Raw genomic sequence first — 25,842 nt, 5'->3', positions numbered from 1 at the left:
TCAGTACTAATGATGCATGTTGTGGGATCCGTTTTGCACGCAAGGGTCCAAAAATACATATTCAAAAGTATCACCTCTTGAAGATGCCCCAATAACCATGCACTTAAAATTGTCAATACTTATGCACAAATTCCCTAGTAATTGTGTATTATGGGTACCAATAATGGTGCACAAATTGGCCAATTATGCTCTGAAAAAACTAAAAAATTGGCAGCTATTGGTACATGTAAAATTTATTAATGGATTTCTAGTATTTTTTTTTCGGTTTCTTTAAAGTTAGTAATTGAGAGGTTGGGTATGCAAGGAGCGAATGGGATTGGAACATGGATGATAAGTGGTGCTCTTGCCCCACTAGAAATAACTTCCATTATCACACTAAGAAAAGAGAAATCTCCATTTGTCCATCGTGACAAAACTACAACATCAAATCACACATCCAACACCACTACCAAATCATAATTAACATGATTCAAAATGTTAATACAAATATTTTCACACAATTAACATCGAAATACTTTCTTTGTCATTTAACATATATTGTATATTCTTTTTACCAAATTCCAAAACTAAATATTTAAATATGAGTGCTCCCAAGCAAAAATCTTCACCAAAGAAATATTGGTACGAAAGAGCCAGTCGTCTCCTCACTTTGCGGTCTATTACGATAGAGATTGGTAAAACACGTGTCCTAGGAAAACTATTTGGAACCGCCGCTGCTGATTGTTGACCGGCGCTAACAATCAAAACACGTTCGTCATGGGCCCAAAATTGTCGCTAACTACCGACATATCTATAAACCCATATATGATGGAATGGAGAGGAAGGAGGAATAACAAGAAAAATAACATACATACCATTTTATAATTATCAGAATAATATACTACATCCCACAAACTTTAAACAGAGGTCCAGCTCTTCAACTCTCAAACACCATTACATTCTGCTGTTTTCCATAGCCTATTACAACTCTACAGAGCTAGACTCAACATAAACTGAGGAGCAATTACGTTATAATCACATTGAGGGGATTAACATTGATGTTATGGTCTATAGAGTAGTTGTGAAAATAAAGCAGCAATAAATGATAGAGAAATATCTAGAATGTTGACTGTGAGAGACATTAATATCTAGAATGTTGACCGTGAAAGACATCTAGAACTCGATGTGGAGCCTTCTGCTTTAAAGGCTGAGTTTGACTATTGCCATGCGTTTGATAACAGAAATTAATGCTGCCAAAAATATAATACTCCCAATAACAGATGTTTGTTTTTAAAAATTAGTTTCCCTAATTCGACTTGATGGGCAACGCAATTTTGTTCAGACGACATCACGGGTATGTTAAGATAATGAAGTTAGATGGGCAAGTGTTGAAGGTGAAGGGGCCTCTCATAGTAGATGATATCCTCGCAGATTATCCAGGTTATGTAATTTTGCATTCAGAAGCAGTTCGTCATATGGGAATCAGAGCAAAACCTCTGGATGGATCTGCCACTCTCAAAGCTAACCATCTCTATTTTCTTGTTGAATTGCCAAAGGTGGAGAATCACCCACTAAGGGTCTGTTCAGGGATACCCACGAATGCAAAGTCCAGGCTTCAAAGTGTGCTCTTAACGCGCAGATCCATTTCTTATATTTCTCACAAGAATTGTGAGCCATCATTAGATAACTCATCTTCTGAGATCAGTGAAGATAATGGAGCTTTTCAGGTTAAAGTGCGTATGAGAAGAGCTGAGCTTATTGAAATGATGGCAGAGAGTCAAGAGAGTTCTGAGACGGTGGAAAGAATACTGGATTCATGCCTCAACCATGCGAAATCCCAACAAATGGAGAGAGGAAATGTAAATGAAGGTAATTTTCCATGGAAACCCTCCCTAGAGAGCATACTTGAAACTTGCTGAAAATGCGAAGTGCTTATCCTTTCCTATGGTTTCTCGTTTACCTAGATGAATTGTCCTTCCAAAATGTGATGAGCTAATAAAGCACGGTTCTGATAAACATTTGTTTAATCATCACAGGTAATACAAGTGTCAATTGCGTATATTTAGTTTGAGGGAATATATATTGCCTTAAGTAAAGGAGAGAAAATTTGGTAGGCGTGTAAACTGCAGATTCATTCCATGTAGTTTTGGTTTACGTTCTATGAAAAAAATGACGAGAAATTTGCACCATGTGATCTGTTGTATATAATTTTTCATTGTAAAGTACTGGCGTGTATTTTGTTTTTCTTTTAATTGCTTTTATATATAAAGCAGAAAACAAAGAGTCTGTAGAAAGTAATAGTACATTAACAACACCAAATTATTGAAGATTAGAATATCATAACTATTTGTAAAATTAAAAATAAGAGGAAGATATTTATATGATTTTTCTTTTTATTGTTAATAGATTGTATTTCTCGATAAATAAGATAGTCTTTATATAAACAGTTAAATATAATTATTTGTATTAAAAATTATTGTACGAGATAATGTATAAAAACTTTAAGCTTCATCGAATGCAGTAAATAGACAAGAGAAGTCTACAAAGTGTAGAAACATTATAAAATGATAGAATTGATCCAAATAAAAAAATATATAAAATTTTCAATAATATTATTGTTAGTATCTTGTTAGATAGATATATTGTATGTAATTATTATTTTAAGATTGTTAAGTATTATAAATTACAATTTAAAATATCATGAAAGTTAAAATATTTGGTGAGATTTTATAAACTATTTTTCTTATAATTGCTTGACATTCAAATTTTCTCATAAACTAATAATTATTTTTAGAGATGTGTGCAAACACACTTTAAGAATTTACCAAAAGTAAGAGATTTTCTAGCAAAATAATCATAACATTATGAAAAGGTATGGATAGCAAAAGGTTCTATTCTTGTAGATTGGTTGCAACTTTGAAATACAACGACTTGAACACAAGTTACAAAGTTCCTTGTTGACATTAGATAATGAGAGTGCAAAATAGGTGGCAAAGAAACATTGTCATTTTGTGAGGAACCTTATGTAAGTCAACAAAAACCATATTATAATATCTAGTTATTGCACTATTCAATCTGTGATTATAGGTTGATCCATTTCCTTAAAATTTAGGTCATGTGAGTTCATATCTTTTTGGTTGTATTGTAAATTAATTAATTGAGAAGAAGGTTATAAGATGTCAAATTCAATCAATAGAAATCACAATAATTTATTTTGCATAATAAGATGATGGGGAAGGACATTGTGCACAAATTAGACGAACAAGACATACAAATAACATTAAAAAAAATCAAACAAAATGCCTAGTTCAAACAAAATTCAAATTGAAAGTGGACACCCACATAATAAATAGACTAACATAAAATTTAATCATTCACTTGTAAAATAACCTCCCTAAGTAAACCTTTTGATAGATTGACAATTATGGGTATATATGCGAGGGAGGTATTAGTTTGATCTAAAGAAATAAAGTCCTCCTTGAGGAATTGACGCTAAGTATTCCTAATGGCCTCAAAAATTGAGTTGAAAAAGAATTGTAAGGTAGATAAGGAAATCTCACCCAAGCTAGCATTATGTCCATAAATTATTTTTGGAAATTAAAAAGATGGATACTATAAACAAGTCAATAGAGGGTGTAAGCCTCACATCTAAGAAGCCATAGCTAACATAAATGACAAAACAAAAACATTCTAAAATAGGGCTAAATGTCTATTCTACCATAAGGTCCAATGCTTAGAAATCCAATGATGTAAATTTACGAGAGTAAGACACAAATGGCTAAATTTGCAACCAAAATCATGTTTTTTGGAGAATTCTTACCTTATAAGCACTATAAAATATCCACAACACAAAGAAAGTGTATATTTTTCTAAGGTTAAAAAAAACCCAAATGTAATGTAGGGACAATATGAATCCCATTATCTATCTCATAAGTTTGAGTGCATCTTCAACCTAATTTTTTTGATGAAATCATCAAGTATATATGTTCATCCAATTGTTAAACCTAAGTACCATAATTGTTGGTCCTAAATTTCTATGACATATTTACATACATACTTTATTTGGTTGTGTAAATTAACTTCATAATGATATTAAGGAATTCAATTTCTATGGTAGATACAAGTTAAATAATATTTTTGTAATTTCATATATAATTAATGTGTTTTTGATGCAGGAGCATCCCCAGTTCTTGGCAATCTTGTATCAACCAATAACATTTCTTTTTAGTTTGTTTACTATTTTGCAGTTCCAACATTTCTTTCTCCATTTTCTTGTATTTTCTCATCAGATCTTGTAGAGTTGTATTTTGTTCGTAATCATGATTATCTTCCTTATTTCTGAGCCACGAGATGTTTGGATCATTTTTCAGCAAGTTATTGCTTCTGGATTCTGAGACAGTTTTTTCGGCTTAGAGCATCGAAACCGCTTGGACCTATGTGCTATTGGTAAATCTTGCGGATCCTTTCTATATCTTATAGAGCCCCAATTCATTGAGTCCAATTTTCCTTGGCTTGAGGCCAAACTTCCCTTTGATCTGCACTTCTTCCTTTGGATTTTTTGGAGGATTTTCATTGCCCGAGGCCGACCTAGTGGTTTTACACATTTGATCTTGTTCCTTAGTATTTGATCCCTCTTGGGCCGACATAGATCACTCTTGAGAATATAAATCAATGTAATTAGGCATCATAATTCATCAAAGAGAATATAGAAGATGTATCATAAGATTTAGAGGTCCGGAGTTGACCGATTCTGTAATTGAGCATGTATGTTGTAGGCCAGTGAGTTAAATCTTGTAACCCGGATGTTACCAGATATTTGTAATCAATTTTCATGATCTAATTAATTCAGTTTTGCATTGCCTCCCTCAACTTTTCTTGCTTTCATTGTGTTTACTCTTGTTGCATGGTCCAGATAGATCTCATTGAGGTCCCTCTTAACTATGACTACACCAAGTGGTATCAGAGTGAGATTTCATACTGGAGATTGCTTTGTCGTAAATATTTTATTGTGGGGTGGCAGACTATAGATCCGACCTATATTTGAAGAGGACTGTCGTAAAGATGGCACAAATAGGAAATAGGAATGGTGGAGCACGTGGAAATGTAGACCCTACTGTGATGGAAATATTGAGAGGAATTGCAGCCTGGTTAGAAGCCATCAAGACATCCCAGAGAAGAGGCCCACATACTAAAGATGTGAGCGAAGAAGAACAGGTTGACTAGGTCAAACACCAAACCACATTTCACCCCACCAGAGTATGATGGAAATTTGGATTCAAATCAATTAATGGATTAGATCTTGAAGCCGTTAAATCTAGGTGATAAACTAATATCTCATATCTAGTGGTTTCTCTTTTATGTTATGTGTCACCTCAATATGTACATTCACTTTGTTGGTTCATCATTAGTTTCTTGCATTTATCTAACTATTGTATTTCATATTTGCACCTAGGATAGGATAAGATTACTTGGGTAGATATCTACCTAGGTAGGCATCACATGTGTATGCGGGAAAAGCAGGTCGATAGAACTTAATATGTGAAAAATGTTCCAAAATACCTGTCCACACACACACAGAGGACTTCTTGGTGCAAGCTATGGAGTAATGAAGTATTACTCAACTTCCCAAGGTGGGTCCCATGGTTCTCTATCTTACAATGTCCCTCAAACCAATGTTTTTGCTCTCAGATCACTGAGCAAAATGGTTTAGGGATGGCAAATGCAAGAATGAGGGATGCTTTTGATAGATTTTAGAATGAAATGCATCCTAAGCTATGCATGATTCTAGAAATGCAATAAACTAGATGATAAGATGACAAGGTTAGTATGAGTATTATCCTAACATGACATATTTAGTCTATGATTGAGCTAAATGATAAAGAAATTATTCTAAACATGCATATTTAGACTAGTTCTTGATTTAAAAGAGGCTAAAATGATGAGCATAAAAATGATATATGAAAGCTTGAATGTATTTGAGCATAAGTATGATACTACAAATTTGGAGGATGATTTAAAATGGAGGAATGAGAGCTCTATTTATAGCAAAAACAGGGCAATGGATGGTCAGGACTGAAAGAGTTGATCAAGGGTTGAGTTTGAAAGTTGGGGATCCATGTTTGCAATTTGCACCAATGAAATGGTGACAAGTGTCAACATAGGGTTAGGTTGAGAGAAGGGGATGGAGGCATTAAATGCCTGAGAAGACCTTATGGTTATCTAGAGATAAGGGTTAGGCTTAAGTTAAGATTACCCATTGGATTAAGAGTTAATCCAAGGATAAACCCTTGTGCAAATGATTAAGAGATAATCATGGTCAAAGAATTAAATGCTTGATGAGACCCTTGGGCTGGATGAAGGTTGAGTTAAAAGAAATTCTTTAACCATGTAAGAGGGTTTGAGTTAACCATTAATGGTTATTGAAGACTTTAGGGAATTAAGTGGTTGAAGACTTGAAGCCTTTAATGGTTATCAAAGACTTTGAGGAATTAAGTGGTTGAAGGTTTGAAGCCTTTAATGGTTATCAAAGACTTTGAGGAATTAAGTGGTTGAAGGCTTGAAGCCTTTAATGGTTATCAAAGACTTTGAGGAATTGAGAAGTGACCTCCCCTTGCTTAGGGATGTGACAAAGTTTAGAAGATGGGTTAGGCTAATTAGAAGTGATTAGAAGAGTCTAGAAGGGATTAGAAAGGGGTTTAGGAAGGCAAGTGGGAGATGTAGGAAAATGCAAGTGGATGGAGGGATAATAGGATTTAATTGAATTTAATGAATTTCATTCAATTTGGTTGTAATTAAATAAATTAGATTTATTTAATTTAGGATAACTATTTAATTAAATTTGAATTTAATTAAAAGTGGATAGGGGGGATTTAATTGAATAAAATGATTTATTCATTAAATGGGTATGGTGAATTTAATTGAAATAAATTGAGTAATTTATTTAATTAAATAGAGGAATGTGGGTAATTTAATTAAATCGGATTTAATTAAATAGAGAAATGAACATAAAATATTCATTTAGGAATATGATCATTTTTATACGTCTACATTTTGCCCCTCTTTGAAGTGACGTGTGTGCACATGTTGATTCAAAGAAAATTTGTCGGATATGCTATCAAAATTTGATCGATATGATGTTGTGGATATGAAAAATTGATTTGATATGAAAAGTCGATATGATGCCTCAGATATGAAGAATTGTTTTGATATGAAAATTTGATATGAGACTAATGTCGATATGAAATTGATGTCGATATTTGATATGATAATGCCCCCCCGGAAGATCATTCGTGCACACAAGGCATGAATGATCTCTCGAAAGAAGAAGAATGTTGTTTGAAAGATAGAAGAGTAGATAGTGATGGCATGCATGGGTTTGATAAGATTGATTAGATTGATTGGAATGAGAGCAAGTATGGTTTCAGGTATGACACCTCTTGTAGAAAGCATGGATGATCGAGCATCTGGTTTCAGGAATGATATTGCCTATATAAGACATGGATGATCAAGCATCTGGTTTCAAGAATGATACTGCCTCTATAAGACATGGATGATCGAGCGTCTGGTTTCATGAATGATATCGCCTATATAAGACATGGATGATCAAGCATCTGGTTTCAAGAATGATACTGCCTGTATAAGACATGGATGATCGAGTGTCTGGTTTTAGGAATGATATATCTTGTATAAGACCGATCAAAACGCTTGGTTTCAAGAACAATATATCCTGTATAAGAGTTGATCAAAACATCTGGTTTCAGGAATGATATATCCTGTATAAGAGCTGATCAAAACATCTGGTTTAAGGAACGATATATCCTATATAAGAGTTGATCAAAATATCTGGTTTCAGGAACGATATATCCTGTATAAGAGCTGATCAAAACATCTAGTTTCAGGAATGATATATCCTATATAAGACATGATAGAAGATAGTTTGGAAGAATGATAGAAGATAGTTTGGAAGAATGATGAAGATAGTTTAGAAGAATGATAGAAGATAGGTTGGAAGAATGATAGAAGATAGTTTAGAAGAATGATGAAGATAGTTTTAGAAGAATGATAGAAGATAGGTTGGAAGAATGATAGAAGATAGTTTAGAAGAATGATGAAGATAGTTTTAGAAGAATGATAGAAGATGGGTTGGAAGAATGATAGAAGATAGTTTAGAAGAATGATAGAGATATGAAAGTGAAGAAAGATTCCATGATGATGTGATAGATATGCATGCGAGGGATGCAATGATGAATGATGAATGATATTTTGAAAATGAGATGTATGATATGATATGCAACTAATTGTAAAATGATATGCAACTAATTGTAAAATGATATGTAACTATTTATTTTTGAGCATCCTCATTCTGCATTTGTCATCCTTGTATAACCACATGTTGTTTGCTTTCTGTGTATATATCATCATTGAGCATTTATTGATTTTTGGATATGTTGAAAATTTATACAAGCACAATGGTATAATTGAACCATAATGACCTGAGAAAAATTTACATGATTTTTTGATTTTGCAAGATAGCACAAGCATCAAGGTATAATTGAACCAGGAGGACCTGAGTGCGGATTGCGTAAACATACAAGAGTTAACCTTTGTCCCATACAAATTTGAAATGTCCTTAGTGATATGCCACCTGATTTCTACATAGGACAAATTTGCATGGTAAAAGACTTCACTCACAGATAGAAGACAAATAAAACATCACATTCCTTCCTTGCTTCTCTAGTCGTAAGACATCCTTGAGTCACTTAGGAGATATGATAAGCAAAAATTAACAACCATAAGTAAGCATGCATGCTATTTGGAATGTATTCTTGTTAATTAAAACATCTTGCAAATAGATCTTTGTCTAGTTGAAATCAGTTCAAGTCTGTGATGTTTAGCCTTCTTGCATTGTCATTTGGCATTTGTTAGTTGTTTTGATCCATGTTGTCTTGCTATGTTTTTGGTCTGATGTTGAAGACCTTGAAGGCGAGATGCCCCCAACGAGGCCAGGATTTTGCCCCTTGCTCTTGATACTAATTTGATATGGATATGTACACTAATCACCAAGCCATGGTGGGATATTATTTGGATAATTGTTTTAGATAAACCAAGGACAGTGACTACACTAAGTATGTCCAAGATTGATAAGCATTTGTGAATTTTTGGTGATGCCTTAGATGGGTGGATATGATATGTACAATATGATTTGTGAAACATGTATGTCCATCAATTGATAAAGATAAGGCTTACTATAATAAAATCTAGCAGTCATACTGATTGATGTCATTGTTATGATTTGGTTGATGATTGATAAGAATGTCTGGTTTCAAAGAGTGAGTACCCCGTATAAGACCGATCTGTCTGGTTTTGAGTGTATCTATCCCTATATAAGACATGTTGATGTTGATGTTGATAGATGGATTGATTATCAAGACTTGATGATTGATAGAAATGTTTGGTTTCAAAGAGTGAGTACCCCGTATAAGACCGATCTATCTGGTTTCGAGTGTACCTATCGCTGTATAAGACATGTTTGATGTTGATGTTGATTTCGAGTAATGAATTGATTAACAAGACATGTGATAAGTTTGATTGCAGATTTTGAGAGTTTTCCTATTGTTGATCTGATTTGATGGATGGTCCATGTGTTCATGCTTTGATTTTTTTGTTTTTTGAGTTTTTGGATATTTTGATTTTTTTGAGCTTTTGGATATTTTGATTTTTTTGAGTTTTTGGATTAGAAGAAAGATGTATTTGGTTGCCCCAATGTATATCAAGACAAGCAATGGATGAATGGATGACTGAACCATTGAGGTGGAAATAGATTTGTTGTCCATAGTTTTGATCAAGATCAAGGATGAAAAAGGGGATATGGATAGAGATAGGATATAGATAGCACTGGATGATGGAAGCAATGAATAGATAGGATAGATAGATATGAATTAGAGTGAAGCAAGGCTGTAGAAAGAATTGGATGATAGAAGAAATGAATAGATAGGATAAGGGATATGGATTAGAGGACATGGGAGATAGGTAGGAAGAATAGAGTGGATGAACTTTGCCCCCAAGCACAGAGGTTTCCATTTGCAAAATGGTTATATGTAAGATTGTCATAGTATTTAGCACCATCTGAATAAGTGTTCTCGAACTTTTCAAAGATAGAGACCCAACCCACACTTAGAACCTCTGGAAATTTCAACTAAACATTTCTAGCAACTAGGAAGTAGATTCAAAAGGGAAGAAGAATCCCAAATTGGATCAAGGTACTTAGTTCTTTGATTACCCATGTGTGTGCAAGTGGGTTCATTCTGGCTCATATGATCATTGTAATCTTCAGAATCCAGCATGGCTAGCTACATGAGTTACCTTGACTTCAAAAGCATCCTGGATAGAGCCTCGCTGCCTGCGAATGTCCATAGCCCCGATGAGGTTATCACTGTAATCTCACAAATATTGCTCCATTGCTAGCCAGGTGTCCATAGCCCCGATGGAGTTACTTGCATGTTCCCATAGCCAATCATTTTGATATTGCATTTCATTGCATTTTTCTTTTCTTGATATTCATTTTCTTGCTCATGCTTTTGATATTTCTTTTTTTTTTTTTCTTTTTTTTTCTTGCATTGGCTTGTAAAAGATGAAACTTACATGGGTCTGATAATTACAGTGGCGCTGAAGCAAGATTTTAGATTTTTCACTAGCCATGTCTTCAATTTAAGAGATCACAATGATTTAGAGCAATCGATTAAGTGTATGAGATATAGTAATCAAAAGATGTTAGTACCAAGATACGATAAGTGGTTCTTTTCTGGATTGAGTGTGTATCCCAACCAAAAGAAAATGTTAAAGAGGAACAACCTCAGATTCTGAAGCATTTCATGAATAGATATCTAGGAAAAGGACTGAACATGAGATTCGAGCATGGGCAAGTATGTGACAAAATGACACAAATTCCTATTTCATAGATGAAGGATTTATGCAAAGGATTGAATGAAAGGGATGGAAGGATAGAAAAGTGGTGTTGGATAATAGATAGAATGTTTGAAGATTTGTGCAAGGATAGATAGAAATTTTTTCAGGATGAGTGTTGGTACTTGAGAAGTGATGAAGAGATGGAGGAAAATTGAATTTTGGGACAGAAAGACCCAAAATAGATAGAGGAAATGATAGAAGAATAGTTTTGGAAAGATGTTTAGATAAAGGGTTGAAAGAATTTCAAAGATGTGCTCCTCGTTGATATTTCTTATGGATCATTTGAGGTGATGGATTGGTGGATGGAGGGAGGTAAGGACCCAAGATGGATGAAAGGGATGGAGAGTTTGATTGTGGAATGAAAGGACCTAAGATAGATTTAGAAGAAGAAGAGTTTGACATTGGAATGAAAGGACCTAAGATAGATTTGGAGGATGAAGAGATTGACTTTGGAATGAAAGGACCTAAGATAGATTTGGAGGATGAAGAGATTCCTTGATCTTGATCTTGACTTGGAGTAGGATCATTTGAGTTTGTGCTTTTCTCTTGATTTTGAATTAGAATAGTGGAGGATATGGAGGGAATATCATGATTTTTCTTAAGAGATGGATGTTGAATGGGACTTTGCTCTTGAGATGAAAGAGGGTCATCATGGATGGAATACCAAAATTTTAGGGGATCATCATAAGATTCTTGATAAGTGGGATCTTGATAAAAAATGGGATTAGATTGGGAAGTCATGATATTGTGATCTTGATTTATGTTAGGACTGATTTCCTTTGATTGAGTTTCCTTTTTTGTTTGGTTTGATAATGAATGGTCATATGAATGATCAAAGTTGATGTTGTTGATAGGTTGATGTAGAGAAATACTCCTATTGATAAGGGTCTTAGGACTAGGTTGTCTCTTCTTTAACTTAGTTTTTTTGATAAAGACTTGTTCGTCTCAAAATATGAGTGGTCATATACAAATGATCAATGGTTTCCTTCAATGTTTGGATTGAGATACTTCATTTGGAAACTTAAGTCTACTTTTATCAAATGAAGGTTTAGATGCCCCCTCATGACAAAGTGTGTCAAATGATATGGATAAAGTCTCCCGATATGGAAACTTGATTTCACAACTTAAGGTTTAAACTTGGTATGTTGTTTGTTTGATAGAATCCTTTAGATGGTGAAACTTTTGATCAAGGTGATGATAATACCTGATTTTGATAGGATATAGTCTTATCTTTAGCTAGTTTTGGATTTGACAACTTTTGTTCTAAGACTGACTTGTTTAATTTGGAAATGATTTCTCTGGTGTTTTGATTTGATTTCTTGTGATCGCGTTTGATATTGGATTTGAAAGGATACTCAAGAAGTTTGAAAACTTTTTCTAGAAAGGCTTGTTTTGCTCTCTGGTTTTCTGAGTTTTGACCATGCACTAAGCTAGAGACTAGATGCGCTAAAACAAATTCTCAATGAACTAGAGAAAAGACTCCATGCGCTATGCTGCCCCTTGATATGTGCTAACTAGTTTATTTTGCTTTTTCCTTGGCTCAAAAAGGTCATGCGCCAATATGGGCCGCCAATGCACTAACTGTTAAACCCTATGCACTAAAGTTTGGCTTCCACACACTAAGCTGATGCTTCAACGCGCTAAACTATTTTCAAAACGCGCTACTTGAAACTGCTAGAATTGGATTTCTATGAAGCACTAATGCTAAGACTTAATGCGCTAAGGTGAATGTTTAATGCGCTAAAAGATGGTCCCCATGTGCTAAGAAGTTGCTCTCACGCGCTAAACTGCTCTGATATATTTTGACTTGGTTGTTTTTCTGAGATTTTTGGAATTTTTAACACTTGTGATTTTGATGGATGATTTCTTCTTGGATACTCAAGCTTACTAAGTCGAATAGATAAAATCTTGATTACATGGTTTGGTATTCCCCTAATCTTGCTGGATGAAAGTCTTTCCTAAAGATAGTTGAAATGTTGATAACCATCTCAAAAGATGTTTTGTTGGATATGAAAATCTTCTCCACTTTATGATTTTTCCTTGTTTGAACTGACTTTTGAGTTTGATTGTTGGATACTTTGCAAGATATTTTAACATTTGTGACAAGAATACATAGCACACATGAAGACAATAATCATTTTAATGTTAAACATTGAATGTATATTCTTTTGAAGATGTGTTCAAATCCCTGATGTTATCACTGGTTTGATCTACAACAAAAGACACATCCGATAGACTCTTTATTCAAAGGTCATTGACAATATCATAGCCCACTAGTCTCGATACTCCGTCAGCTCAAGCAGCCTTGTCACCCCCTAGAGGGTGCCCATTTTTTTGCCTTTTGCTAGAAATTAACTCAAAGTGAATTGCTTCACAATTGAGTAGTTATCTTGGGAGATATATGGTGAGTGATCTTGGGGGCAGATTCTTCCCCACCCTTGCACTATGATATTGCCAATGTTTGGCGACTGACTCAGTTCAAGGTTTCTATTTCTAAGGTTCATAATCAGGCTTCCTGTTCGCCCATCAATGATAAACTCCCTCAGGAGGCTTCCCAACCTTTAGAACAAAGGCTTTACGTACCGTAAGGATACTCGGGGAAGGCTAATCACTACGCGGAACCATTGAAAAGGACTTTCGTCACTTTCCACTTTTGATTATAGTGGGTTGGAACACTTGGCATCAAAGTTGTTTCCCACTTAGGTCATTCCCTTCACACCAGCCAAAGAATGGCTTTAACAGTTTTTCAACCCCTCGGGAAGGCAGGCCTGCTAAAGGATGTAAATGCTTGAAGTACAGAAAGCTTAAGAGTGGTTTGGCTTTTTGGTCACCCAGTTATGGGGAGAGCATATACCTTCCACTTTCAAGACAAGGCAATCAAGTTGTTCTTTTTAGCCTTCAAGACAATGATTTGCTAACTTCTATTTGGAGATGTTGCACCAAAAAACATGATGTTCTTTTTAACCCTTCATAGCAAAGTGTGTGTTTCCAAAACTTTTGTAAAACAAGCCTAGTCAACAAAGTAAATCGTGATGTTTGGTCAACAAAATTAAAGTTGATAGGGGAAAACTTTCCCTCTTTGCCTTGCACAAAATGAAGATGAGGTTCTTTTACTTTGAAAAATGAAGTGAATCCTTTTAAACACTAAAGGATGGTGAGGTTCTTTTTAAAACTTTTGCCAAAGTAAAGATTGTTGGTTCTTTTTACAGCTTCCAAAATGAAGTGTTTTTCCTCTAATCTTGCAAGAAAGCAAACATGAAGTTTGTTGTTCTTTTTACCTTCCAATAAAGAAAAGATGAAGTTTTATTTTAAAACACCAAAAAGGAAGGCATGAAGTTCATTTTATGCATCCAAATGAAATGATGAGGTTTATTTTAACTTTTGCAAAAAAGAGAGTGAGTTATTTTTAACGAACTTTTGTTGAAAGAAAGTAAAGAAAGAAACTTAAAGCCTCTAAACTTGCTCCTTCCCCTGCACAAAAAATATTAGAACCTGCACACAGTCAGTGATCAAATGTTAGTGTGGGCTTACATAAGCCTAAATTCTGATCTTGGTTACAAATTTTACAATCCTAATCCTGAAATGTCCTGAAATTTGACTAAGTCTAAAATTTGGAAGATCTTCCAAAAACTAGATTTTGCATTATAACTCCTAGAGGTCCGAAACCCCTCTCAAACATCCTGACAATATATATGGAATATAACTTAAAGTATAAGAAAGAGAAAAGAGAAGAGGAAATGTCACTTATACTTAAATGTTATATTCCATATATATTATGCCTCCCACAAGCCTAATTTTTGACTCTGTCATAAATTTTTGGCTCTGCCAACTCTATGCGCTAAACTATTGCACGGATGCGCTAAGAAAAAGCACCTACGCGCTATTATGTGCCCCCAATGTGCTAAGCTATTTTCCCGATGTGCTATTTTGTTTTTCTCTCACTTTGATACCTACAGAAAACTGCTAGAAAAATGATGCGCTAAGGAAAAGACTTCACGTGCCATAGAATAGACTACACACGCTAAATAGTGAGCCAGATGCGCTATCTAACAGACCCGATGTGCCAAACTATTTTTCAGATTTGCTACTCTATTTTTCTCCTGTGTTAATACCTACAGGAGAAGATTAGTGGAAGTCATGCGCTAAAGAAAGGAATTCACGCGCTAGAGTATAGACCCCACGTGCTAAATAGTAAGCGGGATGTGCTAGACTGTTAACCGGATGCACTAAACAGTCAACTTAATGCACTAATTCATTTTTCCCACGTGCCTGCAAAAGTGGTTAAATTTAAAAACCGATTTGATATATGGGGTTGAGCCCCACGGTGGGCGCCAGAAATGTATGCGGGAAAAGCGGGTCGATAGAACTTAATATGTGAAAAATGTTCCAAAATACCTATCCACACACACACATAGGACTTCTTGGTGCAAGCTATGGAGTAATGAAGTATTACTCAGCTTCCCAAGGTGGGTCCCATGGTTCTCTATCTTACAGTGTCCCTCAAACCAATGTTTTTGCTCTCAGATCACTAAGCAAAATGGTTTAGGGATGGCAAATGCAAGAACGAGGGATGCTTTTGATAGATTTTAGAATGAAATGCATCCTAAGCTATGCATGATTCTAGGAATGCAATAAACTAGATGATAAGATGACAAGGTTAGTATGAGTATTATCCTAACATGACATATTTAGTCTATGATTGAGCTAAATGATAAAGAAATTATTCTAAACATGCATATTTAGACTAGTTCCTAATTTAAAAGAGGCTAAAATGATGAGCATAAAAATGATATATGAAAGCTTGAATATATTTGAGCATAAGTATGATACTACAAATTTGGAGGATGATTTAAAATGGAGGAATGAGAGCTCTATTTATAGCAAAAACAGGGCAATGGATGGTCAGGATTGAAAGAGTTGATCAAGGGTTGAGTTTGAAAGTTGGGGATCCATGTTTGCAATTTGCACCAATGAAATGGTGACAAGTGTCAACATAGGGTTGGGTTGAGAGAAGGGGATGGAGGCATTAAATGCCTAAGAAGACCTTATGGTTATCTAGAGATAAGGGTTAGGCTTAAGTTAAGATTACCCATTGGATTAAGAGTTAATCCAAGGATAAACCCTTGTGCAAATGATTAAGAGATAATCATGGTCAAAGCATTAAATGCTTGATGGGACCCTTGGGTTGGATGAAGGTTGAGTTAAAAGAAATTCTTTAACCATGTAAGAGGGTTTGAGTTAACCATTAATGGTTATTGAAGACTTTGGGGAATTAAGTGGTTGAAGACTTGAAGCCTTTAATGGTTATCAAAGACTTTGAGGAATTAAGTGGTTGAAGGTTTGAAGCCTTTAATGGTTATCAAAGACTTTGAGGAATTAAGTGGTTGAAGGCTTGAAGCCTTTAATGGTTATCAAAGACTTTGAGGATTTGAGAAAAGACCACCCCTTGCTTAGGGATGTGACAAAGTTTAGAAGATGGGTTAGGCTAATTAGAAGCGATTAGAAGAGTCTAGAAGGGATTAGAAAAGGGTTTAGGAAGGCAAGTGGGAGATGTAGGAAAATGCAAGTGGATGGAGGGATAATAGGATTTAATTGAATTTAATGAATTTCATTCAATTTGGTTGTAATTAAATAAATTAGATTTATTTAATTTAGGATAACTATTTAATTAAATTTGAATTTAATTAAAAGTGGATAGGGGGGATTTAATTGAATAAAATGATTTATTCATTAAATGGGTATGGTGAATTTAATTTAAATAAATTGAGTAATTTATTTAATTAAATAGAGGAATGTGGGTAATTTAATTAAATAGAGAAATGAACATAAAATATTCATTTAGGAATATGATCATTTTTATATGTCTACAACATGTTCAACTCATACTCCCTACTTTGGTAGAGATGCACGTATATATGTTACTCATCTTCTAAATTTTTTTGTAAGAGTTCTCTATAAAGAGGATTTTATATATTAGAATTTTCCTAAAACATGTCTCAAAATGATTGAAACACTTGAATCAAGGTCAAAAACTAGAAATGTGAGATACATGATATGGATGATGACAAGGATGGTTGATAATAAAGAGAATTTGAATCGATTATGGTATACTCCTAAGTGTAGGGTACTTTTAAAAAATAGATTATACATGATGCAGGAATTTGGTCTTCATCATGGTACTTGTCCAAGCTGGTGTTAGAAAAATGGTTTTCACCCACGAATAAAAAAATTATATATACTTTTCTCTCTTTTTTAATTTTTATGCAAGACCAAATCCTTTAGGTGTAAAAATGTTAAATGATCTACAGGATATTTATAAGTTTTTAAAAATCCTAGCAAAAAAATATAGGACACCAAATATGGACCTATTATGCAATGTCATGGCATAATAGGACTTATTATGCAATGTCATGGCATAATAGGACTTATTATGCGGTGATGGCATAATAGGTCCTATTATGAAATGCCATGATATAATAGGTCCTATTATGCCATGACATGACATAATAGGTCCATAATTAGTCCTATCATACTAAGTAAACATGTCGAATTAGTACTTCAGTGTTGGAGATGAATTAGATAATGAAGTTGGCAATTCGAGAAAATCATGTCATGACATGGCTTAATAGGTCCTACTATGGACCTATTATGCATGATGGTGTAATAGGTGGACTATTATGCAATGTCATGGCATAATAGGTTATTATGCCATGACATGATATAATAGGACCAACTATGGACCTATTATGCAATGTCATGGCATAATAGGACCTATTATGCCATCATGGCATAATAGGTCCATAATTGGTCATATCATACTAAGTAAACATGTCTAATTAGCATAGTTTGAGTGTTGGAGATGAATTAGATGATGAAGTTGGCAATTCAAGAAAATCATATCATGTTGTGGCTTAATAAGTCCTATTATGGACCTGTTATGCCATGATGGCATTAAAGGTGGACTATTATGCAATGTCATGGCATAATAGGACCTATTATGCCATGATGGCATAATAGGTCCTATTATGCCATGACATGATATAATAGGACCAACTATGGACCTATTATGCGATGTCATGGCATAATAGGTCCATAATTGGTCCTATCATACTAAGTAAACATGTTGAATTAGAATAGTATCAGTGTTGGAGATGAATTAGATGATGAAGTTGGAAATTCGATAAAATCATGTCATGTTGTGGCTTAATAGGTCCTATTATGGACCTGTTATGTCATGATGGCATAATAGGTGGACTATTATGCAATGGCATGGCATAATAGGACCTATTATGCCATGATGGCATAATACATCCTATCATGCCATGACATGATATAATAGGACCAACTATGGCCCCATTATGCAATGTCATGGCATAATGTGTCCATAATTGGTCCTTTTATACCATCACATGACATAATAGGACCATAATAGGACCTTATGCCAAGACATGGCATAAACCTAAGCCTAAACTTTGATATCTAAAATTTGAAGAGTAATGTTAATTAGTTTTAAGATTATACTAATAATGGTAACTTTTGTATTGCCTAATAAGGATTAAGAACAATTTTGGTACATATGTTCAATTTAAGGAATTGGAATGGTGGCTTGCTAGAAGTGGTTAAATTTTTTTGTTTTGATTTTGTTTCTATTTGGTTTTGGTTTTCGTTTTGATTTCCATTTAGTTTCGGTTTTGTTTCGATTTCATTTTCATTTTTGTTTTGATTTCATTTTCGTTTTGATGTTTTTGAGATATCTAATTTGATCTTTTGTTTTGTTAACTATCTAGGTTTGGTTTTGATTTATAAATTTGTTGATTAGGGTTTAAGGTTAATTGTTGAAGAATATTTCAGATCAAAATTAAGAACTTACAAATGTAAAAACAAATTTATTTATAGGCTACTTTAAAAAAAAACTAAAATAATACCAAAAAAATTTAAATAATACACAAAAAATAGGAAAAATATACAAGAAAATTATAAAATGTGAAAATAGATGATTGAATGTGTACCTGGGATAGTGGTGGATGCTTGAAATGGAATCCAAAGCACGGGGGGGTTAAATATGATTTAGAAACGGGGGCCCATTTTTAAAAAATGGGCCCCCATTTTGTTTAAAAATGAGGCCCCATTTTAGAACAAAACGAGGGCCCGTTTATTTTCACTTCAAGCCCTCGCTACCTTTTGGCTTCGGGGCCCGAAGCATAAATGGGCCCCCATTTTTAAGAGTGCATTTTCCAACGTGTAGACTTCATTGAATTTGTGACTCATTACCTCGCACTTGTCGTGTGACATTATGCCTATGGATATTTATCACATTTTGTTGGGTAGACGTTGGCAGTTTGATAGACATGCAATACATGATGGAAGAAAGAATATATATACTATTGTAGAAAATTAGATGAAACAAACCTTGTTACCCTTGGAGGAGCCCATCAAGAGTGAAGTTTCTACGAATGCTAGAATCTGTTTGGTGGATAGAAGGAAATTCCCAGATGGAATGAGACATGAGAATATGTGTTTTTCCTTAGTTCCTAAAAAGACTGAGAACCCGGAGCATGAACATCAACCAGAGGAGATAAAAGAGTTCTTGATAGAGTATGAAGATATCATTTTAGATAATGTGCCTGATGGATTATAACCTATGAAGAGTATCAGTCATTGCATGGACCTAATTCTTGGAGCTAGTTTGCCTAACAAAGTTGCACATCGGATGACACTGACAGAGAATGAAGAGTTGAATAGACAAGTGCAGGAATTATTGAATGAATGCTTGATCCGAGAAATTTTGAGTCCTTGTGCAATACGAGTAGTGTTAGCATCTAAGAAGAATGGAGAATGGAGGATGTGTACTGATTCTAGAGCAATAAATAAGATTATAGTGAAGTACCGGTTTTCTTTAACTAGGATGGATGACATAATAGATAATTTGAGTGGAGCCAAATGCTACACCAAGATAGACTTGAAGAGTGGATATCATCATTTATCAGAATCAGAGAAGGAGATGAGTGTAAGACAAATTTCAAAACAAATGAAGGATTGTATGAATGGTTGGTGATGCCTTTTCGATTGACTAATTCACCAAGTAGTTTCATGAGATTGACGAATAAGGTATTGAAGAAATTCTTGGGTAAGTTTTTTATTGTATATTTGGACGACATTCTAATTTTTCGTAAGATAAAAGAGGAGCATTTGTTGCATTTAAGACAAGTTTTGTAGAGGTTGAGAGAAGATAAGTTGTTGATAAATCTAAAGAAGTGTAGTTTCATGAAGGAAGAGTTACTATATTTGGGATTTGTGATATCTGCAGATGGACCCTAAAAAGGTAAAAGAAATTGTTGAATGGCCTACACCAGAAATAATTGGGGAGGTAAGATCATTTCATGGATTGGCTAGTTTCTACCAGAAGTTTATCAGGAATTTCAATTCAGTTTGTAGCCCTATGACTGAGATGATGAGAGGAGATAGGAAACAATTTAAGTGGACAACCGGAGTAAATAAGAGTTTTGAATTATTGAAGCAGAAGTTCATTGAGCAACCTGTGTTAGCTTTACTAGATTTCAACAAAGTATTTAAAGTAGGCTATGATGTAAGTGGGAATGCAATTGGAGTCATGTTAAGTTAGGAAGGAAGAGTAGTAGCTTTTTTCAGTGAAAAGTTGAATGATGCCAGAAGGAGATATTAAGTGTATGATCAGGAATTTTATGCTATAGTTCAAGCCTTGAAGAAGTGGAGACATTACTCGTTTCCTAAGGACTTTGTGTTGTATATTGATCATCAAGCTTTGTAGTATTTGAACAATCAGAGTAAGTTGAATCAAAGACATATGAGATGGGTAGAATTTTTGAGTTACACCTTTGTGTTGAAGCATAGGAGTGGAAAGTCAAAAAAAGTTTCTAATGCATTGAGTAGAAGAAGATTGCTGACAGAGATGAGAGTGACAGTATTAGGATTTTAGGATTTGAAGACTTTGTATTGAGATTACCCAGACTTTGCAAATGCTTGGAAAGAATCTAGAGCACTGGTTATGGTACATATAAGTTAGTGGTTGGATTATTTCACTCAGAATGGGATGTTATTCAGAGGAGTCCAATTGTGTATACCTAAGAGTTCTATGAGGAAGAATTTGATAAAGGAGAAGCATAGTGGAGGATTAGGCAACACTTTGGTGTTGACAAAACAATAGCATTGGTAAGTGAACATTACTTTTGGCCTTAGATTCATAAGGATGTACAGAAATTTGTGTAGAGTTGTAGATTTTGTCAGGTTGCAAAGGTAGTAGTCAGAATGTGGGATTGTATATACCTTTGACATTTAGGAAGATATAAGCATGGATTTCATACATGGGTTTCTTAAGACACATAGAAGGAATGATTCTATATTTGCAGTAGTGTATAGATTCTTGAAGATGACTCATTTCATACCTTTTAAGAAGACATCAGATGCAGTGCATGTAGCTGACTTATTTTTCAAGGAGGTAGTGAGATTACATAGATTACGTAAGAGCATAGTTTCAGACAAAGACAGTAAGTTTGTTGGTTAGTTTTGGAGAATATTTTGGAATAAGATGAAGATAGATTTAAAATTCAGTTCTACTTTTCACCCACAGACTGATGGACAAATGAAAGTAGTAAATAGGATTTTGAGAAACTTCTTGAAATGTTTAGTTGGAGTGAAGTCTGGAAGTTGGGATTTGATTCTTGCACAAGAAGAGTTTTACTACAATAATTCAGTAAATAGGAGTACCAGAAAAAAAACATTTAAGATTGTTACTCGAGCACACCCTAGAGGTATATCAGAATTGAGGGATATTAGTAAAGAAGACAACCAGAGTGAAGAAGTAGAAGAATTTGCAGATCACATGAAGGCCTTACATATTTAGCTTAAGAAAAAATTGGAGGATATGAACAAAAAATATAACGAGAAAGAAGATGGGAAGAGAAGATATAAGGACTTTGAAGTTGGCGATGAAGTGATGGTGTACCTAAGAAAAGAAAGATTTCTCATTGGAACCTGATGTTGTGAGAAATGGCCACAAGGGTAAAAAATAAATCTCAATGTTAGTATGTTATTTCAAACATGAAACCAGGAACAAAGAACTAAAAACAATTTCAAAACATATTCAAAGGAGATAAAAAGAAAAAAATGAAGAAAGCACAAACAAACAAACAAACAAACAAAGATTACTTCTTCCTAAGATGCCTCCATGATGCTTTAATGGTTGTTCCTCCCTTATTTCTCTCTTTTCCAAGTCCGAAATGAATGAAGCTCTCATATTTTAGTACAAGCCATGGATGCGATATGGAGATTCAAGATTGTTTAAAAATGCTTAAACAAGATCCTGTGGAAATAAAAATGATGATGCTATGAGAAAGCTCTAATTGTCTATCCTAATATCAGTATAGTAACAATTCTCTAATGCTTCCTCCTTTGCTTGAAGGTGAGGGCTCATTTTATAGGGAAAAATATTGATTGAATGGCCAAGATTGAGTGAGCTCGTGGAGGGCTAGGATTGATGGGTTCACGATCCATGTGATGGTTTTCAATCCAATCCCATGAGGACAAGTGTCAACATGAAATAGCTTGAGAGGAGAGGGAAGAAGAATTTAATTCTTGAGAAGACATGAGGGTAACCTCATATGGTTGGGGTTATTGGATAAAGATTTTATCCAAGGGTAAGGTTATTATCCAATGGGTAAACTCTTGTGAAAATTTTACCCATGGTTAATCCTTGACGAAAGGGTCAAGACGCATGTGGGTTGGAGTGTTGGAGGAGGGAAACATTTATGACTCTATAAGAGTCTTAAATGGGTGAGATGATGGGTTGAGGGTTAATCTTAGATTAGGATTGTGCAAATGTTTAGAAGAGGGATTAGGATAAATTGGAAGGGGTTAGAAGAATCTAGAAGGGGTTTAGAGAAATCTAGAAGAATCTAGAAAGAGGTGGGTGTGGGTAAATATGTTTTTATTAAAATAAAAATCTATTTTTATGTGAAACTTGCATTTGTAGGAGAATGCAAGTGGATGAATTATTTTTAAATAAATATTGATTCATTTAAAAAGGGATTTTATTTTTAAATAAACATCAAATTATTTAAATAGGAAGAAGGGGGGATGAATCAAATAAATTAGATTTATTTAATAACCTGGAAGTTATAGTTAGTAAATAAATAAATTGATTAAATTTATTTAACTTACAATAGAAGAATAGGCTAAGGTGAATTAATTCGATGTTAATTTAATTAATAGAAGAATATTTAGTCATTAAATAAATATTTAATATTTATTTAATTAATAGACAAATTTATGTGTCTACGGAACCTATAACAAGTTGCAAAGGAGGAAGTTTGGACCTTACAAGATCTTGAGGAAGTTGAGTTATGAAAATGAATATTAAGTGGAGCTACCAGATAGTCTGAGTATTTCACCTATATTCAACATTGCAAATCTACATCAGTATCATGAATTAGAATTCAGTAAAGACATTATTGCTGAATTGGAGAAATAGCTGCCCCAGAAGGAACCAAATCAGATTCAAGACATTTTGGATAGTAGGATTAGGTGTAGCACTTGAAGTAGTCGGTAGAAGGAGTATCTTGTGAAATGGAAGGACAAACCAGTTGAAGATTCATCTTGGATTTCTCTGGCAGAGGTGGACAACATTGGTTTTCCTCTAACCCCAACAAAGCGAGGGACACACTTTTTTTAACAACCCCAGATATTTGATGTAGGAGCATCCCCGGTTCTTGGCAATCTTGCATCAACCAAAAACATTTCTTTTCACTGTGTTTTCTATTTTGCAGTTCTAGGATTTCTTTTTGCATTTTCTCGCATTTGCTCACCGAATCATGTGGAACTATATTTTCGTTGTAATCATGATTATCTTCCTTATTCCTGAGCCGCATGACATTTGGATCATTTTCCGACAAGTTATCACTTCCTGATTCCGAGGTAGTTTTTCTGGCTTAGAACACCAAAACTGTCTGGATCTATGTTCTATTGTTGAATCTTGTAGATCCTTTTTGTAGCTTGTGGAGCCCTAGGTCATTGATTCCAATGTTGCTTGGCATGAGGCTAACCTTCCCTTTGATCTGCACTTCTTCCTTTTGATTTTCTAGACGATTTTCATTGGCAGAGGCCTACCTAGTGGTTTTGCATGTTTGATCTTGTTCCTCAGTATTTCATCCCTCTTGGGATGATGTGGATCTCTCTTGAGAATATAAATGAATGTAATTAGGCATCATAATTTATTAGAGAAAATATAGAAGATGTATCAAAAGATTTAGAGGTCCAGAGTTGACCGATTCTATAATTGAGCATGTATGTAGCAGGCCAATGAGCTGAGTCTTGTAACCCAGATGTTACCAAGCATTTGTAATCATTTTTAATGATCTAAATCATTACGTTATACATTGCCTCCATCATCTTGTCTTGCTTTTGTTCTGTTTACTCTTGTTGTATGGTCCAAATAGATCTCATTCAGGTCCCTCTTAACTGTGACTGCACCAAGTGGTATCAGAGGGAGATTTCATTCTAGAGATTGCATTGTCGTGAAGATTTTTTTGTGGGATGGCAGACTGTGGATCCGACTTGCAGCTGCAAAGGACTAGCATAAAGATGGTGTGGAGAGGAAATAGGAATGGTGGAGCACATGGAAATGCGGACCCTGCTGTGATGGGAATGTTGAGATGAATTGCAGCCTGGTTAGAAGCCGTTGAGACAGCTAGAGAAGAGGCCGACATATTGAAGATGTGATCGAAGATGAAGAATAAGAAGCACTAAAAGAACAAACAATAAACCCATCAGCGATTAATTTCGATGAAGAGAGATTTTTGAGGGTTTTGAGTAGGGCAAACACCAAACCACATTTTACCCCACCGGAGTATGATGGAAAGTTGGATTCAGATGAATTAATGTATTGGATCTTAGAGATGGAGCAGAATTTTAATTTTGAGAGCACCATAGAAGAAAGAAAGGTGAAATATGCCTGCACTTAGTTGAAAGGTCATGCATCTCTTTGGTGGGAACAATTACAGGTTGATAGAGAAAGAAGAGGTAAGGAGAGGATCAAATCATGGGAGTGGATGGTTTACAAGTTGAAATCAAAGTTTATGTCAATTGATTACCAAGTAAATCTATTCTTTAAGTTACAGATTTTGAAGCAGAAAGAATGAAGTGTGGAGGAGTATACCAAAGCATTCTACAAGTTGAATATCAGATCCAGACATGTCGATGATGAGGTTGAACAAGTTGTGAGATTTCTGAATGGATTGTGGATGTCTATACAAGACGAACTAAGTTTGATCAAGTTCCAGAGTGTTGAAGAAGCTTACCAATATGCCTTGAAAGAAGAATAGAAGTTGAATACAAGACATGAGTAGAGATAGAGAGGTAGAGGTGGAAGGTTTTTCGGAGGAAGAGGATATTCTGGAGGACGAGGAACCTATACAGATCAGAACAAGGACAAGGAAGTAAGAAAAGATGGTAGTTCATACCGGAAGGATGATAGCAACTTCTACCAGAGGAGAGAACCTGATGGTCACCGGAATGAGAGTTTTGGAAAAGATGGCATAAGACAAGATAAGGGACCAACTCTAACATTCTTTAGACTAGTCATCTAGTTTTCAACTTTTACATGAATTTCTATATCCCTTAACCTCCTTTATGATTTACTCATTTCGCATAAACTTTATTTCAGTTTATTCACTCTCGATTTCATATAACTACAGTAATCCAACATCACAACTTTTACTAATTTTTTTAACACACATCAAAATTGATGTAATATCATAGACTTTAACACAAAGATAGTTTTAATTTGATTACAACATTCAAAAAAGGCACATAGAGTTGATTTCAAAATAGCATCAGAATATAAATGTGTGAAAAAAATATGATGGT

General features: G+C 34.5%; 1 protein-coding gene across 1 annotated transcript; it reads left to right on the top strand.

The window, feature by feature from the left end:
• The first annotated feature begins 1,298 nt into the window (after nucleotides 1-1,298).
• Nucleotides 1,299-24,633, top strand: LOC131063413 (uncharacterized protein At1g66480). Its single transcript, XM_059212678.1, has 2 exons — nucleotides 1,299-1,848; nucleotides 24,518-24,633. The coding sequence occupies exons 1-2, from the start codon at nucleotides 1,299-1,301 to the stop codon at nucleotides 24,631-24,633; spliced, it is 666 nt and encodes a 221-aa protein (XP_059068661.1).
• The last annotated feature ends 1,209 nt before the right edge of the window (nucleotides 24,634-25,842 follow it).

Source organism: Cryptomeria japonica, chromosome 10 (genome assembly GCF_030272615.1).
Source record: "Cryptomeria japonica chromosome 10, Sugi_1.0, whole genome shotgun sequence".
NCBI lineage: Eukaryota > Viridiplantae > Streptophyta > Pinopsida > Cupressales > Cupressaceae > Cryptomeria > Cryptomeria japonica.
The sequence above is the reverse complement of the archived record's forward strand: the minus strand, read 5'-3'. Positions and strand labels throughout refer to the sequence as shown.